General features: G+C 41.2%; 1 protein-coding gene across 1 annotated transcript in view; it reads right to left on the bottom strand.

Moving 5' to 3' along the window:
* Positions 1-2,405: 2,405 nt before the first annotated feature.
* LOC106549065 (uncharacterized) overlaps positions 2,406-17,237 on the bottom strand; it is a 40,901-nt gene continuing 26,069 nt past the window's right edge. The window contains exons 27-33 of the mRNA XM_087720268.1: positions 14,815-14,969; positions 11,039-12,976; positions 8,656-8,784; positions 6,469-6,621; positions 5,099-5,146; positions 4,063-4,110; positions 2,406-3,296 (exon numbers count right to left, since the gene is read on the bottom strand). Coding sequence (XP_087576394.1) covers positions 3,003-3,296; positions 4,063-4,110; positions 5,099-5,146; positions 6,469-6,621; positions 8,656-8,784; positions 11,039-12,976; positions 14,815-14,969 — 2,765 coding nt within the window. The 3' untranslated portion in view covers positions 2,406-3,002. The remainder of the gene's footprint in view (positions 3,297-4,062; positions 4,111-5,098; positions 5,147-6,468; positions 6,622-8,655; positions 8,785-11,038; positions 12,977-14,814; positions 14,970-17,237) is intronic.

The raw sequence follows: 17,237 nt of genomic DNA, 5'->3' as shown, positions 1-17,237 counted from the left end.
CCCTCTGCCAGCGAAAACAGAACTCAGGGAAGTCATGTGTGGCCTGCGACCGCTTCCCCGAGCTCCATTTTCACTGGCAGAGGGCTGCAGGAGGCTATCATGGTTGAAAACGGAGCTTTGATGAGTGACGTTGAGCTGGTCATGGCCACCCTGGCCCCATGAGGTCAAATACAACCCTGATGCGGCCTCCAATGAAATGCAATTCTCCTCTTGGTGTCATCTGCAAGGTATTGTCCCCTTACACGGCTCTGTGCCTAATATTCTTCAATTTCTTCAGTTGGCCTTGACAAGGGACTATCCCCAAACACTCTTCATTGTCAGGTGGTGGCTTGTCCTTGGTGATATCCATTGCTGCATCTAAGCCGCTCTCACACCAGCCTCATACACCAGTTTCTCAGGGGTGCAACCAATCTCAAGCCCCTACTGTCCATAGATTCCCGTCCTGGGATATAACCGAAGTTCTGGATGCTTTGACAGGGTCTCCTTTCAAGCCTCTGGATTTGGCCTTTTTGCACCATCTCACGATCAAGCTTGTCTTTCTTGTTGCAGTCACTACGGCCAGGCGGATTTCTGAACTAGCAGTCCTGTCAATCAGACAGGATTTATGCCTCTTCCATACTGACAGGGTGGTCCTCCACCTGGACCCAACATTTATTCCTAAGGTGAACACAATGTTTCATAAAATGCAGGAATTGATGCTTCCTGCTTTTGCCCCAACCCATCACATCAGCTGGAACTTAAATGGCACTATCCCCTTCCCTTGTTTTATTGTAAGCCGCCCGGAGTCCTTCGGGAGTGGGCAGCATACAAGCTCAATAAAACGAAACGAAACGATCTTGACATGTGAAGAGCTCTCCAAGTATATATGAAAGGAACTGCAAAATTCCGTCGTTCGGAGGCTCTTTTGTCCACTTCCAACCTGGAGGTAAGAAGGGGTCCAAGGCTTCTTCTACAGACATTGGACGTTGGGTTTGCTCAGCAATTTCCAGAGCATACTTGCCTCTCTCTTCCAGTTCCACACCAAATCACGGCACACTCCACTTGCAGCACTGCCACCTCAGCTGCCTGGTCATCCCTGGCCCCATTGTAGGAAATATGTAGGGTGGCCACCTGGACTACTCCTTCTCCATTTATTTGCCACTACAGACTGCTTCTGCAGATGCTACCTTTGGATGGCGAGTATTACAGAGGGTGGTGGCCGCCCAAGAACTCTGAGTCCTCACTCCGAGCCTGCCCGTGGGACAGAATTGGCTTTGGTATGTCCCATGTCTGGATGATGTCTCCACCTACTTGAGAATGGGGTGTTGGTTCCTTACCCGATACACCCCTTTTCAGGTCAGTGGAGACATCATCCAGCCTCACCCTGTATGTCTTGTTCGGACTAATCTGTATATTTTTTCATTGGCAAGGAGAGATGACATTTATTACCTTGAGATTCTGACACAGCAGTCTACCTTTAATCCTTCATCTAAGCTAGGAGGAGCCAGCACGGAGGGTGTGACTTATCAATCGGTAGACCCAGTATATTGGATACTGGCCGAGATAAGCCATGTCTGGATGATGTCTCCACCGACCTGAGAAGGGGTGTATCAGGTAAGGAACCAACGCCCATTTCATTGCCTGCCATGTAATCTTTCTTTTAACAAGCCAACATCTATTTATGCTTGCACCTTTATGTATTCCTAAAACCTCTCCTGTTTAGAATCTCCATAGACATTCTGTTTAGAGTTAGTCAAGAGCTTAGCTGAAAAATTTTCAGGCTTTTGTTCCTATGGTCAAACAGAAATGAACCCTTGAAATCTGGACTTTTCCTGGAACTCTTCAGGACTTAATTCACTCTGGAATCAATAAATTTTCAATATGTAAACTGCCTAAATGCATTTTGGCTTCAGTAGCTATCTTTTTTCTCTCCAAAATGCTAGTGATAATCCCTCCTTTCTGTTAGGTCATGAACCTGTTTTTACTTCTTGGTTTAAACCCATAAACTTCATTATGAATTGGTATAGCTACTGTACTTTCAGGAACAACTCTATGTTGTAGCAACCCATCTGTGTGTCATCACTCCCAACATTTTTTGGTAATCTCTTTAAATTTTATGAGGTAAAGGAGTCAGTTTTGCAGACATTACTTCTTAGTTGTAACTTCTAACTTAGTACTTTCAATACAGTATTTGCCTTCTAGAAGTTGGTAAAAAGGGACTACTGTAGTTCCAGATGGTACCTGAGAACTGAAGAACTAAATTTATTACCCGGGTGCTTATTTTTATTTTCTATTTTAATTACAATGGTAATGTGTCTTATATATTCAACATAAGCCTCCAGAAGTTCTTGTAGAAAATATATTTTATCTATTTACATATATATCACAATCTCAAAAAAGCAGAAAAGCTTCATGTGAAATATTTGACCAAAGAAAGGAAAAATTATAATAAGATTATTATTTATTATAATTATATAATAAATAAGAAAACTGTTTAGTATAAAACTATAAAAACCATCTAGATATATCTTATACCAAATTGCTGTACAATAGTTTAGGAAATGATAGCTCTATAAATAAGATTATTAAACTAAAATGTCTGTCCCATGTGTCTATACAAAACAAAGCAAGAATTCTTTTTAATGAGTATTGTTTTTTTCATGACTCATTTCCTGGAATGAACTTCCATTCTTCTTATCAAAAATGGTTGCAAAGAGTCATTTCTTTATTTAGTTCTCATATGCTGGCTTTGAATTTTGTTATGTCCAAAGATTTTCACATTGCGTACCTTCAGCCACTTAATACTCAGCCTTTCAACTACTTTTGTTTTTTCTTAAGCTGTACTGAAATGATCTTCACTGATTCCAAAGAATCTGGAATTATATTCTGAAGGATCAAAACTGGCAGAGAGACCCTGGAAATCAAGGTGAGCTGCATATGAGAAAGGATCCATCATATCAACAACTTCTTAAACTCTGCTTATGCTGGAGCCTCTGTAATTTCTTGCTTTTGCCACTTTTATGCTACCTTGTGGGCTTCTGATGAACACTTTTGGGTGTTGAGCTTGGTAGATGTTTTCCAGATAAGACCCTGTCTGAGCCTACAGTTCCAAATGTGAAACTATTATTCAAGGTTTCATCAAGCCTGCGAGTCTCTGATTCCAAAACAGTTGCCTCAGGTTTCCTAGCCACAACAGCTAAAGAGTTTACAAGCTCTTGATGCAAATCTGAAAGCTCCTGATTTGTTTTAGTACAGCTGATGATATAATTCTGCTTCTGCTTCCGTTCCAGTGATAGCTGTGATTGTAGAACAACAACCTAAAACAAGAACAAATGACATCAAAGACTAATGAATTATTTCTCTCTGAAGAACTTAATTTCTAGTTTTCAACTCAAGGAACAGTATCTTATATAAAGTAAAATTGTTAAGATTTATTATTTAACATATCTAAGCCATGGTGGTGCAGTGATTAGAATGGAGTACTGCAAACTAATACCCTGCTTACCCTAGGAGTTCAATTCTCACCGGCTCAAAGTTGACTCAGCCTTCCATCCTTCCGAGGTGGGTAAAATGAGGACCCAGATTATTGAGGGTAATATGCTGACTCTGTAAACCGCTTAGAGGGCGCAATATAGCACCGTGAAGCAGTATATAAGTCTAAGTGCTATTGCAATATCTAATATTACTAATAAATTCTGAGAAAATGTTATGTGATCACTAATAATCAACACTGAGTTGATGATGAATAATTAACATGTTTTATAACAATGAATTGTGCATTTAAAACAGTGCATTCAACAGCAAAAACTGAATTATTCAAATGACGTGGATAAAAATATTTTGATTTTTTTTAAAAAAAATTAAGAGTACAAAACGATTTTGAGGACAAAATGTCCCAAACTGTTCTGTTTTGTTGTTGCCAAAATGATTGTCTACTTTAAACTGTCTTTTAAGATCGTTGCTTACAAAAACTTTTGTGAATCTTTAAAAATGTAGTTACAAAGGAGGTGCAGCTCTCCAACAATGGAAGATAAGAAAAGCAGTTCTACGAGACCTAGTGTATTCCAATTATAAAACACACACCTGTTTTTGTAACTCTGCCAGTTGCTTTTGGAGAATCTGGGATTCTTTCTAGAGGAAAAGGAAAGAGAAAACTCATGCTTACCTTCAAGAAGTCTATTATTTAAGAAAACTATTTATATAAATTTTCTCTCATTTATTCAGGTTCAACCCAACAATTATAAACTTTAGTTTAAATCTAAAGGTAAATGTATCCCTTGTCCAATATCCATTTCTTAGCTGAGGGAGCCAGATGTGGTCATGTGGCCAGCATACACTGAGGTACACAGAACACTGTTACCTTCCCACCAAAGTGGTATCTATCTACTTGCCTTTGCATGCTTTCATACTGCTAGTTGGGCAAGAGCTGGGGCAAGTAATGGAAGCTCACTCTCTTGTGTGATTCTTGGGCCTCAAACCCGGGCGGTCAGCTTTTTAACTGCTGAGCCGTAGCGCCCCCTAGTTAAATATAATGGGAAGGGAAGAAAATAGTGGATGGTTTTAAGTGCAACTTCTGATAATAAAATATGCAAACTCTGCATAGCATGGATTAAGGATATCTGAGGAACTGTCTTACCCCAATGGGACTAGCCTACCCCACCCACGCTGGCAGAAGGGGTATGTGTCAGATCCCATCATCAAAGAATTTGGGATGGCAGGGTCCAGATAAAAAACCTTTTCAGCTGTGGCTCCTGGAGAACATTGTGCTCCCCAAGGTGAAATCTGCATCCACCTTTTTGGCTTTCCAAAAGAGCTTGAAGATATAGCTCTGTGAACTGACCTGCAACCCCAATAATGGCATATTATTCTGTAGGAGGCCAATGGATTAGATAAAATCCCACATTGCTTCCTTCCTCTTCATCTTGGTCAATTTAATTTTAACTAATTTAAAATTTAAAATCTCTGTTTATTGTTTTATGTAGCATTTTTATTTAATGATTGCAAGCTGCCTTTGGTGACATGGGTGGCATAAACATTTTGTATGTATGTATGTTCAAACCTTTGAAATGGAGAGAATCTTTTGTGACCCAGAGTCAGCTTGTGAATATTCAAAACTTACAGAAAAGTCTTTATGACTTCTTTTCAGTTTTCTTCGTTCATGTTCCACCTGCAATCAATAAGAGAAACAAAAATGTTATCCTAAATTACGTAAAACTGGCTAATAACTGACTACTGATACTGAATCGATTACTGAACATAAGGCAAAGAAATCCAACCACAAAATACTGAATTGTGAATAGCCCTAAATTTCTGAAAATAGATAATGTGTATAGGAATATTCAGGACATCCAGATTCAGCCAAAGTTTTGTTCCATATAATATTAACTTTGTGAACTCTCAAGCACCCTCCCCTTTTCACTTTGTATTCAAGATGGATAGTGATTAATATTTACATGTATTTATTTGTTAGGGTGTCGATATATACATATTTATATAGCATATCTATATCTGTGTTATGCAAGTGTACACTTCTGAGAGCAGGCAACAGGATTTTGTTTTTAATGTGTGCCAGAGTGCCCACAGAAAAAAAAATTACAAGGTTATCTTAACCTTAATAGTGACTACCCAATAAAATCAATAAAACAAAGTGATTCAGGAAGTAAAAAAAAAAGCAAGTTTTATTTTATTAATTACACTGTGAGATAAGTTGGAAAACCCTTTATGATATTGCAATACTGTGACCAATAGGAAAATAGAGCTTTATCTATATCCTATTAATAGATAAAAACATTCTGGTTAAACAAATAACACTGAAAACAGCATGTTGACTAAATATATGAAGCAGATCGTTGGAAGAAACTATGGGAAGCTTCAGGTTTAAAAACAGTTGCCCCCTCTTTCAACCAAGTGTATAATGTCCTTAATGATATCTTCCAAACATTGGTATGGAGTTAGTTTGGCCCATTCCTTTTTGACACACTGATATACTTGGGCTGTCCTGCGTGAACTGCTTTCTTTTGGTCATACTACAAAATTTCTGTTGGGTTAAGTCATGGCTTTAATCCTCCCATTCAAATAATTATTTCTTTTGGTTCAGCCATGTTTTTACATATTTACTTTGTGTTTAGAACTCCTATAAAATTCATTGATATAATGCAAAATCTATTACTTCCTCAACCAACTGAAAATAATGCAGTATTCAATAATGTTGTTTATTGAACAGTATTTGTAATATTTATTGAACAATTATTTGTAATATTGAACACAGTAAAGGTTGACTCGCTGTATTAAAAAAATGACGGAATGCATTGTCTTACACATTTGTTGTTCAATAAGAAGTTATTTAATGAGAGTTTAGATTAATTTTGACACATTAAAGGGCAAAAGACTATTTTACCCAATCACTGTATAATGAGGGCTAAGATATGATTACATTGCACAGAAAAATAATGCTGATCTTGGTTATTTTTCCTTTAAAGAAAAGCTTACCTCTTGCAATGCACCTCTCAATTGAGCATTGTGCTTTTCTAAACCATATTTCTCATTCTCCAATCTGACCACAGCTTGCTGGAGAAGTTGTAAAGGCTTATACAAGAGTCGTTTTTCAGCCGTCCATGTCAGCTCTCCCTCTTTTTTCAAAGCCTGCATGACATAGAAATGATGCAGTACAAAATAAAAATATAAAGGTCCGGATATATATAAAAAAATAGGAGGCAGTCTGACAGCCACAAATGAGGGCAATTTTGTCTCATGGATGGGGCATGACTTTTTTCTGAAGAAACCTTAACATGTTGCTATTGTAAATTTCAGAATCAAGCAATTAACTGCTTAAGGTAGAGATGTCAATTGCTTCAGTTCCTACAGGAATAACTGTTAATCACTTGCAATAAAATCAAGACTAACCTTAAAAAATTATATAATATGATTGATAGAATGGGAAGCAAAAAGGCATAATTACAATTGCAAGAAAAAGTATGTGAACCCCTTGGGATTACATGGAGTTTTGCATGAATTGGTCATAAAATGTGCTCTGAACTTCATCTAAGTCACAATAGACAAACACAGTCTGCTGAAAATAATACTACAGAAACATTAGATGTTGCCATGGTTTAATTGCACATAACATGTAAACATTCACAGTGCAGGGAGGAAAAAGTACGTGAGCCCCTAGCCTAATGACGTCGCCAAGAGCTAATTGGAGCCAGAGTGAGCCAACCTTGACTCCAATCAGTGTGATGATATTGGATGTGTTGCTGACAGCTGTTCTGCCCTTTAAAAACACACACCTGTTGTGGGTTTACTGGTTTCAAGAAGCACTGTCTGATGTGAACCATGTCTCGCAGAAAAGAGCTCTCAGAAGACCAACGATCAAGAATTGTTGACTTGAATGAAGCTGGAAAGGGTTACAAAAGTATCTCCAAAAGCCTTGATGTTCATGTGTCCACGGTAAGACAGACTGTCTACAAATGGAGAAGGTTTAGCGCTACTTTCCCTAGGTGTGGTCGTCCTGTAAAACTGACTGCAAGAGCACAGTGCAGAATGCTTCATGAGGTAAAGAAGAATCCTAGAGTGTCAGCTAAAGACCTATAGAAATCTCTGGCACATGCTAACATTTTTGTTGACACATCTACAATAAGGAAAACATTAAACAAGAATGGAGTACATGGAGGACACCACGGAGGAAGCCATTGCTGTCCAAAAAAAAAATTGCAGCACGTTTGAAGTTTGCAAAAAAGCACCTGGATGTTCCACAGCATTACTGGCAAAATATACTGTGGACAGATGAAACCAAAATTGAGTTGTTTGGGAAAAACACACAATACTATGTGTGGAGAAAAAAAGGCACAGCACACCAACATCAAAACTTCATCCCCACTGTAAAACATGGCGGAGGGAGCATCATGGTTTGGGGCTGCTTTGCTGCCTCAGGGCCTGGACGGATTGTTGTCATTGATGGGAAAATGAATTCCAGAGTTTATCAAGACATTTTGCAGGAAAACGTACGACCATCTCTCTGCCAACTGAAGCTCCGCAGTGATGCAACAGGACAATGACCCAAAGCATACAAGTAAGTCACACAAAAATGGCTTCAACAGCACAGAATACGCCCTCTGGAGTGGCCCAGTCAGAGTCCTGACCTCAACCCGATTGAAATGCTGTGGCATGACCTTAAGAGAGCGATTCACACCAGACATCCCAAGAATATTGCTACACTGAAACAGTTTTGTGAAGAGGAGTGGTCCACAATTACTCCAGATCGTTGTGCAGGTCTGATCTGCAACTACAAGAAACGTTTGGTTGAGGTTATTGCTGCCAAAGGAGGGTCAACCAGTTATTAAGTCCAAGGGTTCACATACTTTTTCCTCCCTGCACTGTGAATGTTTACATGTTATGTGCAATTAAACCATGGCAACATCTAATGTTTGTGTAGTATTATTTTCAGCAGACTGTGTTTTTTTTATTGTTGTGACTTAGATGAAGTTCAGAGCACATTTTATGACCAATTCATGCAAAACTCCACATAATCCCAAGGGGTTCACATACTTTTTCTTGCAACTGTATAATAAAGTTATACTTTAAGGTGCCAAAAAACCCTGACGAAAATTGGAATATATCTTGCTCTTCTATATGATGCATTGCCATCTCACATGTTTCATATCTGTTCTTTTATCTTACCTTTCCGGCCTCATTATGCTGTACCCCTGGTATATCATTTTCACTGCAAAGCAGATCAGAAACTCCCACCACAGTTTCAATAATGAACCTTGCCTCCTTCAGAGTTTTAAAAGCTGTATCCAGTTGTTCCTACAGGAAAACAAACAAAACTCTTTGCTTATTTAAGTGTTGTGGGCTGGCAGAAGTCAACGTTCGTTCGTTCCATTCTGTTCCGTTCCTGTCCTAGTCAAGTCTCTGTTTGTTTGCAATTATCAAGAAGAAGCACTTGGATAAGTGATTTGCTTTATATAAACCTGTTTTGCTGTTTAACTTTTTGCCAGATAATTTATCTATGTTTATTTTGAGCTCACAGCCAGCAAAAGCCGGGACTGATAAAAACATTCCTTTGCAAGCTTCATTTGGCTTTCGTTTCTGAACGAACAAGGTGGGGGTCAGAACAGTTTGACTTCTGCCCAGACAACCCTCCATTCATATAATTATGGAGCAGCTTTACACTGAGAATGCTAGGCTGGCCCAGCAAATAACAGTATTGGCTGATCAAATTTCTCAGCTGCAGAGATCTGTAACCCACCCATAGCCAAGGAGGAAGTGCCCAGTGGCTATGCCAGATAAGTTTGATGGAAACCAAGCCATGTTTGCAGCGTTTCTGGGTCAATGACAGCTGTTCCTGAGTTTGAGAGTGGAGGACTTTCCCATTGACCGGACAAAGGTGGGATTTATTATTAGTTTGCTCTCAGGCACAGCTGCCCGTTGGGCTACCCCCTTGTTAACCCAGCCGAGCCCGTTGTTGGATGACTTCCAGGGTTTTTGTCAATACTTTAAGTGTATGTTTGAGGATCCTATTAAGGGGGAAACAGCAACCAGACGTCTTAAGTCACTGCAGCAGGGGAGTGGTTCATTGCAAGACTATGTGAGTGAATTCAGGCTGTGTAGCCAGGATTCAGCGTGGAATGAACCAGTTCTGATGGACACTTTCCAAGACGGGTTGTCTGAAGCCTTGCAAGATGAACTGGCGAGGGTGGACAGGCCACCAACGTTCGACGCGTTGGTCCACTTGTGCCTCCAGATAGACGCCCGGCTGCAGAGACGGAGGCCTCGCCGTGCATTCCAGGAGACCACCAGCGTGCCAGTTCAACAAAAGACTGCAGTGGAATGGGAGGAGCCCATGGAGTTGGGTGCTGTCAGACCCCGAGTGTCACGTCCACAGATGGACAGACGACGTACTGAGGGGTTGTGTTCCTACTGTGGGGATCCTGGACACTTGGTGGGGAGTTGCCCCAAGAAGAATAGAAGGGTTGCGCAGACTGCGGCCGTCCCTCAGCAATGAACTATTGTGTCAGACAACCGGCACGTTTGTGCAGCTTTGATACCCCGCTCGCACAATATAGCGTGCATTCGTTGGGTGTGGAATCCAGAGCGGATTCCCTGCCTAGGAAATCAAAGAACTCTGACCCTGCGGATTCGCTTCCACCCCGGACTGTTCTACCCGCTGCAGTTTATCATCCCGTGAGCATACAGTCTCTGATACGGGATCCGCAGCAGGGTGACGAATGGGTGGAGCGACGAAAGGCGGAAGTAGGACCGGCTTCCCCGTGGACTTTGGAGGGGGATCTTTTGAAGTATCGGGGCTGGCTCTATGTTCCCGCAGGGCACATCTGTAGACAGGTGCTCTCTCAAGTTCATGGTGCTTCTGCAGCAAGACATTGGGGGTTTTTCCGGACATTATGCTTGGTATCCCGTAAGTTTTGGTGGCCCTGCTTAAGAAATGACGTTCGGAAGTGCGTGGAGTCGTGTGTCCAGTGCCAATGGGCCAGGTCTGCAAGGAGGGATTTGCCACGACTACAGCCCTTGCCGACCCCGATCCCCGCAGCACAGGACTTCATTTCTAGGATCCCGGTGGGGCACCAGTGTCTTGGACTGTGTTCCGTGGAGGCCGTCACCCACACTTCTGGGCCGCATCCTGAGCGTTGGAACTGGGGGACGGGCCCTGCAGTGGGGGATAGTGTTGTGGGCCGGCAGAAGTCAACGTACGTTCGTTCGTTCCATTCCGTTCCATGCCTGTCCTAGTCAAGTCTTTGTTTGTTTGCAATCATCAAGAAGAAGCACTTGGATAAGTGATTTGCTTTATGTAAACCTGTTTTGCTGTTTAACTTTTTGCCAGATAATTTATCTATGTTTATTTTGGGCTCGCAGCCAGCAAGAGCCAGGACTGATAAAAACATTCCTTTGCAAGCTTTATTTGGCTTTCGTTTCTGAACGAACAAGGTGGGGGTCAGAACATTTAAGTATGGTAGTAAAATTAAATATAACTTTACTGTTCACATCCTTATAAACTATGCTGAACCTACAACAGTTTGCATGCATTTTAAGATAAAATGCTTACCTGGAGATGAAATCTATCCACGTCCCTTTCTGAAACCATGCTCTGTGTAACAGCCATTTCCTCCTTTAAAATTCTCATAGCCTCTTCACTTCGGGCAAGGGTCAAATCCAACCTCTGGGCCTTCTGCTTCCATTCTATCTCACCACTCTCTGTCTGTTTTAGAACAGCTATCATATGATTCAATTCTTGTTTGTTTATTATTTTCTCATTTTCCAAATGTTCGATCTTTTCCTTCTGCCATTGCAAGCACTGGTCCTTTTCCTTAATAACCTTGCTTTTAGCTAGTTCTTCTTCTTTCTCTGCATACAACCGGTTAATCGTATCCAGATCCTGCTGTAGACTTAAAACAGTATGCTGTACTTCCTCTTTCTGTTTTGAGAGTTCCTTGATACGTGTTTGTAAGGATTTTATTTCCTTTTCTTTGTCGTGGAGGGAAGACCTAGTAAGATGCAGTTTATCCAAGATAAATTTTGTCTGTGCCTCCTGTTGTTGAACTTGCTGGAGGTTGTTCTTTAAATATTTGATGTGCCATTCTCCATTTTTTAAAGCTTGTTTTGCTTGTTGGAGTTCTGCTTGCAATCCTTTTATTACCCTTACATTCTCTTCTGTATTCTTTTCATTTTGCTTTTTCAGGGACTCAATTTCTTCTTGTCGCCTCTTAAAGAATATTTTGAGTTGTCCCAGCATACCAAAAGTAGTTTCTTGTAGTTTTGTTTTTTTCAGTTGGTTTATTTGTTCATCTGGAAGCTCTGCATTATCATCTCTCTCCTTTAGCATTCCTGAACTGTACTGGATATCTTCAAGTAGGACTATTATCTGGCTTTTTGTTTCTTCTTCATGCTTCCTTTGGAACTCCAATTCTCTGTTCTTTTCCTCCAAAGTTGCCTGTGTCTTTGCTCTATGTTCATGAAAAGCCATTCTTTCTATTTCCATTTCTTCTTTCATTTCTTTCATTTGGTTTTCTTTTGCCTTGAGCTCTTGTTCTCTTTGGGTCAAAGTCAATGTCATTTGCTTCTGCTTCTCAGAAAGCTCACTGACATGCTCTTCTTTCTGAGCTTCAAGCCATTGGAAATTTGATATCTGTTCCCTCTGGGAATCTATTTCCCTTTCTTTGTCCTTAATAATGGCTTTCATATGTTCTAGGCTTGTACAAAGAGCTTTCTCACGCTTTTCCCCTTGTTCTTCCCATTCTTGAAGTAGCTGTTTTTGAGATGCAAGTTCCCAATCTTTTTCATTCATCTTTATTTTCAGGTCTTCTATATCTTTCAGCAAAGCCCCGATTTGTGCTGATTCATTATGTTCTATAATCTGAATTTTCTCCTCTTTGATGTTAGTTTCCTTGATTTTTTCCTCCAAATTCAGAGATAGGCTTTCAATTATTGTTTTTTGGCCTTCTGATAACTCTTGTAGTTTTTGAAGCTTTTCTTCTTGGAATTTCAAAGTCTGAACGGTCTCTTCTAGATCTAGATTTAATTTCCTGAGATTGGCTTTTTGTGTCTTATCTTGTATTGTCATTTCTTCAATCTGCATTTTTTGGGAGTCAATTTCTTTGCTTCTGTTTTCTAGATTTTTAGTGAGATGCTCTAAGGCAGCTGTTTGCATTTCTCTGTGATTCTCTAAATCCTTAACCTGCTCTAGCTGGTCTTTTATTTCTTCATTTCTCTTTTCTAAAGTAACATTGAGCTGATCCACAATTTCCTGAAGTGTTCTCCCTACCTCTACCTCTTTCTGCAAAGCCACAAATCTCTTTTGATGAGTCTCACTTTCCTCCTGTTTATTTCTGAGAGTGGAGAGAGCTGTTTGAAGCTCTTGCTCCAGGGATTCATTCATCTTTTCCAGGGCACTTGCTCGATGTTCTGAAACTTTGACTGATTCCTGAAGAAGCTCCAACTCCCGTGTGAGCTTTTCTTTGGTCATTTGTAATGTGCTCCGCTCATTCTGAAATGCAAAAAGAGGCAGCATTCATTCAATGGTAAATCCTGCACAAAATTGCTTGTCATTTTTTAAAAATGAAATGTTTGCTAAAATATATCACTTCCAAATATACATGTTATCTATTCAAAATATTCACTAGAAGGCAGCTATAGATGGAGAAAATCTTTAAATTACGCTTAAGCATATGAATCAAGCAATTCTGTTTGATGATTCCTAAAATCCTATTAATAATTCAGAAGTTGAGTAATAATTTTTATGTCCATTGTGACATATTTCTAATTTATCAAGAACTATTCCATCTCTGAAGATTAATACAAGAGAACAAGCTAGAAGCAGAAAAAAATGGACCTGAAAATGGTTACTGTTTTAATCACTGCTTTGTATATTAAATTTTATACAATTTATACAATATACAATTATACAATACAAATACCAAATTTTGATCAACACCACTTTGCTTATAGAAGCAACAGGTCGACAGGGGATGCCATCGCCACTGCTCTACATATTGCACTGAGCCACCTTGAGAAATCTAGGAATTATATCAGAATGCTTTTTATAGACTATAGCTCAGCCTTTAACACCATCTTACCAGGAATTCTCATTGAAAAGTTGACTGACCTGACTTTCCCTCCCCTCACTTGTGAATGAATCAAAGACTTCCTGACGAATTGTCCACAAACAGTAAGGGTTGGGTCCTTTACATCTTCCATGCTAAAGCTCAGCACAGGCTCCCCTCAGGACTGTGTGCTTAGCCTCTACCTGTACTCATTGTATACATATGACTGCATATCCTCTGATCCATCCAATATCATAATAAAGTTTTCAGATGACACAACAGTGCTGGGTCTCATAACTGGAGGGGGCGAATCAGCATACAGGGAAGAAGTCCAGAAGGTATCTGCATGGTGCTCAAGAAATAATTTACAACTAAATACTAGTAAGACAAAGGAGATGGTGCTAGATTTCTGAAAGCAGAGAGAGGAGCCTGCCCCATTGTATATCGAGGGGGGCTGCGTGTAGAGGGTTTCTTCTTTTAAATTCTTGGGAGTGCTGATTAGTCAAGATCTCACCTGGAAAAACAACATGTCTCTGGTTGGATAAGCCCAACAGAGACTTCATTTCCTTAGAATCCTGTGAAAAAATCAGGTGGAACGGCTGATGACCTCTTTCTATTGATTCACCATAGAAAGTGTCCTCACATATTGCGTTACAGTATGGTATACTGGTTTAACTGCTGCGGACAGGAAGGCCCTACAGAGAGTGATCAATTCGGCACAAGAAACCATTGGTTGCCCTCTGACACCACTGCATGACATCGCCAGATCTCGCTGCTTTAGCAGAGTAAGGAAGATACTCAAAGATGATTCATGCCCTGGTCAGTGTCTCTTTGCACTTCTACCATCGGGCAGAAGACATTAAAGTATAGCCAACCAAACAAAGACGTTTAAAGATAGTTTCTATCCTTGGATTGTCAGACTTTTAAATACAACCACAATCACTCCATGCTAGTTTTTTTTTCTTTCTTTTTTTGTTTCTGCTATAATTTTGCACCAGTGAGGTTAAAACTAATTTTGTTGTATTTAAGTACAATGACAGTAAAGATTATACTTATACTTATTAAAAAGTATGTGCTTTTGCAAAAGTGCAAAAGCTGTAAAAAAAAACTTAGAAGAGAAAGACAGGCACAATAAACAACACGAAAAAAGTATTTATATGCCATCTATCCCATTATAAAATCACATCATCAAAAAAAATTACCAGTAACTCCCTTAGAAAAAATAATGTTTTCAACAATTTATCAAAGGTAGCTGAGCCTACAAAATGTCTGGTATCCTTACCACCAAGCCTTTTCTTTGTTTCTCTGTGTTTTCAAGTTTCGTTTCCAAACTGGTCACCTTTTCACATAGAGTCACATTCTCTTCCTTGAAAGCAATGACTTCTAACTTTAAGGCAGACTCTAGGGAGCTGCGTCTGCCTTCAACTACATATTTTTCTAAAAGGAAAAAAAAAGAAATAAAAAACTCTCAAATCCCCTCATTATAATAGTGTCTTTTCAAACAAGAAAGTAATTTGGAGATACTTTAGAAAGTGCTAGTAGCTAATTTATTATTCAAAATAATTTTTAAAATATCAATGCATTTTCAGCACGGGATATCAAGATGTTCTGACTCAGGCTTCCTTAGAAATCAAGAAGCAAAGTCTTGGTTCCTGCAAAACCTCTTTTATTTACACGACTGTGAATTCCTTTCATTCATAGCCAGCATGGCTTAGTAAACAGTCTTTCAGAGGAATAATACAATACAGTAGCAGAGTTGGAAGGGACCTTGGAAGTCTTCTAGTCCAGTGGTCCCCAACCTTTTTATCGCCGCGGACCAGTCAGCCTTTGATAATTTTACCGTGGCCCGCTGAGCACACGCAGGGGTGGGGGGGCGTTGTTTTAAATCCACCTTCCCAATTCAACACCTGAATCATATCCCACCTTCCATTTTGTATGTAGATTTTAAGGAATAAATAGCTGAATTAATCAAGGTCAAAGATAAAAAGAGCAAGGGCAAAATTAAATAAGCCAGAGGATAGCAATGTAAAAAGAATACAGTATTAAGGAGAGAAAGGAGAAGAAAAAACCTCGCTTCTGCTGAGGTCAGGGAAATGTTTGATACTGATCTGGCTGGGTAAGAGTCCAAGAGTCCATATCGCCAATAACTACGCATGGGGGGAAAGGAAATGTGTTTTGTGAGGAAGAGAAAGAGCGCGCTTCACCGATGCCCATTGGCAAAATTTTGGAAGAGAGGCAAGAGACTTCAGGCACCGAGCCCCCACCCCTGGCTGTGGCAACTGGAGCGGGCGGGAGGCAGGGAAGGGGTGGGCAAGACCACCGCTTTTCCACCGTGCGCTGCAATAGCGGCAGCGGCGGCCTGAATCTGGCGACTGCCAAAATCGCGCACCCCCCATCTCCCTCAAAAGACCCCCCCCCTGCCCTCGGCTGCCCGACGTTCTCTCTCTCTCTCTCTCTACCTCTCCCGCCGTTCCTTCTCACAAGCCAAGGCTGGGCGGGGAAGCGCCGTCTCCGTCCTGGGCGCGCCGCCCCTCCCTGGGCAACTCGGAGACGACTGAGCCGAGGAGGACAGCGAGAAAAAGAAGAGAGCGGCCAGCAACGATCGCCGGGGAAGCCGCCAGGGCCTCCAAGGGCTCTGCTTCCAGCGCATGGTCCACCCCCTCCTCGCCTCGCTTCCAGGCGAGCCGACTGAGGCAAGAAAAGAGAAAGAGGCGGAGGCGTTCACTGAGGGGACGGCTGACTCGGGGAGGGGGCGGAGGTGGTATAGTAGCGGGGGATTCTTCCTCCTCGCCTCACTTGCTCCTGTGCTTCCGCGCAGCTCCCCCCCTCCGGCGACGGCGCTGCATGAGTGAAGAGTCGGCCGTTGCATGGCCCCCGGCCGCTGCGCGGCCCGGTGCCAGGTACTCCACGGCCCGGCACCGGTCCGCGGACCGGGGGTTGGGGACCACTGTTCTAGTCCAACCCCCTGCCTAGGCAGGAAACCCTATATTGTTTCAGACAAATGGCTATCCAACATCTTCTTAAAGACTTCCATGTTGGAGCATTCACAATTTCTGAAGGCAAGCTGTTCCACTGATTAACTGTTCTAACTGTCAGGAAATTTCTCCTCAGTTCTAAGTTGCTTCTCTCCTTGACTAGTTTCCACCCATCGCTTCTTGTTCTACCCTCAGGTGCCTTGGGGAATAGTTTGACTCCCTCTTCTTTGTGTTTGGAATGTTTGGAATGTTTATCCACATGCACCTTATCTTGTTTGCAGCACATACAGAATTTGCCAATCTTGAACCAACTGAATGAACGAATTGTTTCCTGCAAAAGCCCACTTTCCGTTTGTTCCTCTTTTGTTTCCTATCACCTCCAAAGTGCGGCTTTACTCCTAAGTCGACCCTGCTTTCTTAGTTGTTCTTGTCTTCTGGCAGCTCTGCCCATGCCACACTGGAAACAAGCTCCGGTTGTTCTTCTGCCTCACTGCTGTCTAACTCCCTCTCTGCCTCTGATGCAGAGCCCTCGTCTGAGCTTTCCTCAACACCCAGTACTGGCCCATGTTCCTCCCCAAACTCCTCACTGTTTGATTCTGCTGCCAGCTCTGCTGACTGCTGGTGGGCTACAACACAAGGAACAAGAAAAGAAAGCATAAATAAAAATTTTGTAGGAAAAAATAGCTCCTGAATGAAGTGCTGATTTGTTATTGAAACCATTGTTAAGAAC

The sequence above is a fragment of the Thamnophis sirtalis genome, unplaced genomic scaffold (assembly GCF_051295495.1).
Source record: "Thamnophis sirtalis isolate CommonGarterSnake01/CBP01778 unplaced genomic scaffold, rThaSir2_p1.2 scaffold_7, whole genome shotgun sequence".
Classification (NCBI taxonomy): domain Eukaryota; kingdom Metazoa; phylum Chordata; class Lepidosauria; order Squamata; family Natricidae; genus Thamnophis; species Thamnophis sirtalis.
Note: the sequence above shows the minus strand (reverse complement) of the source record. Positions and strands in the feature narration are given on the sequence as shown.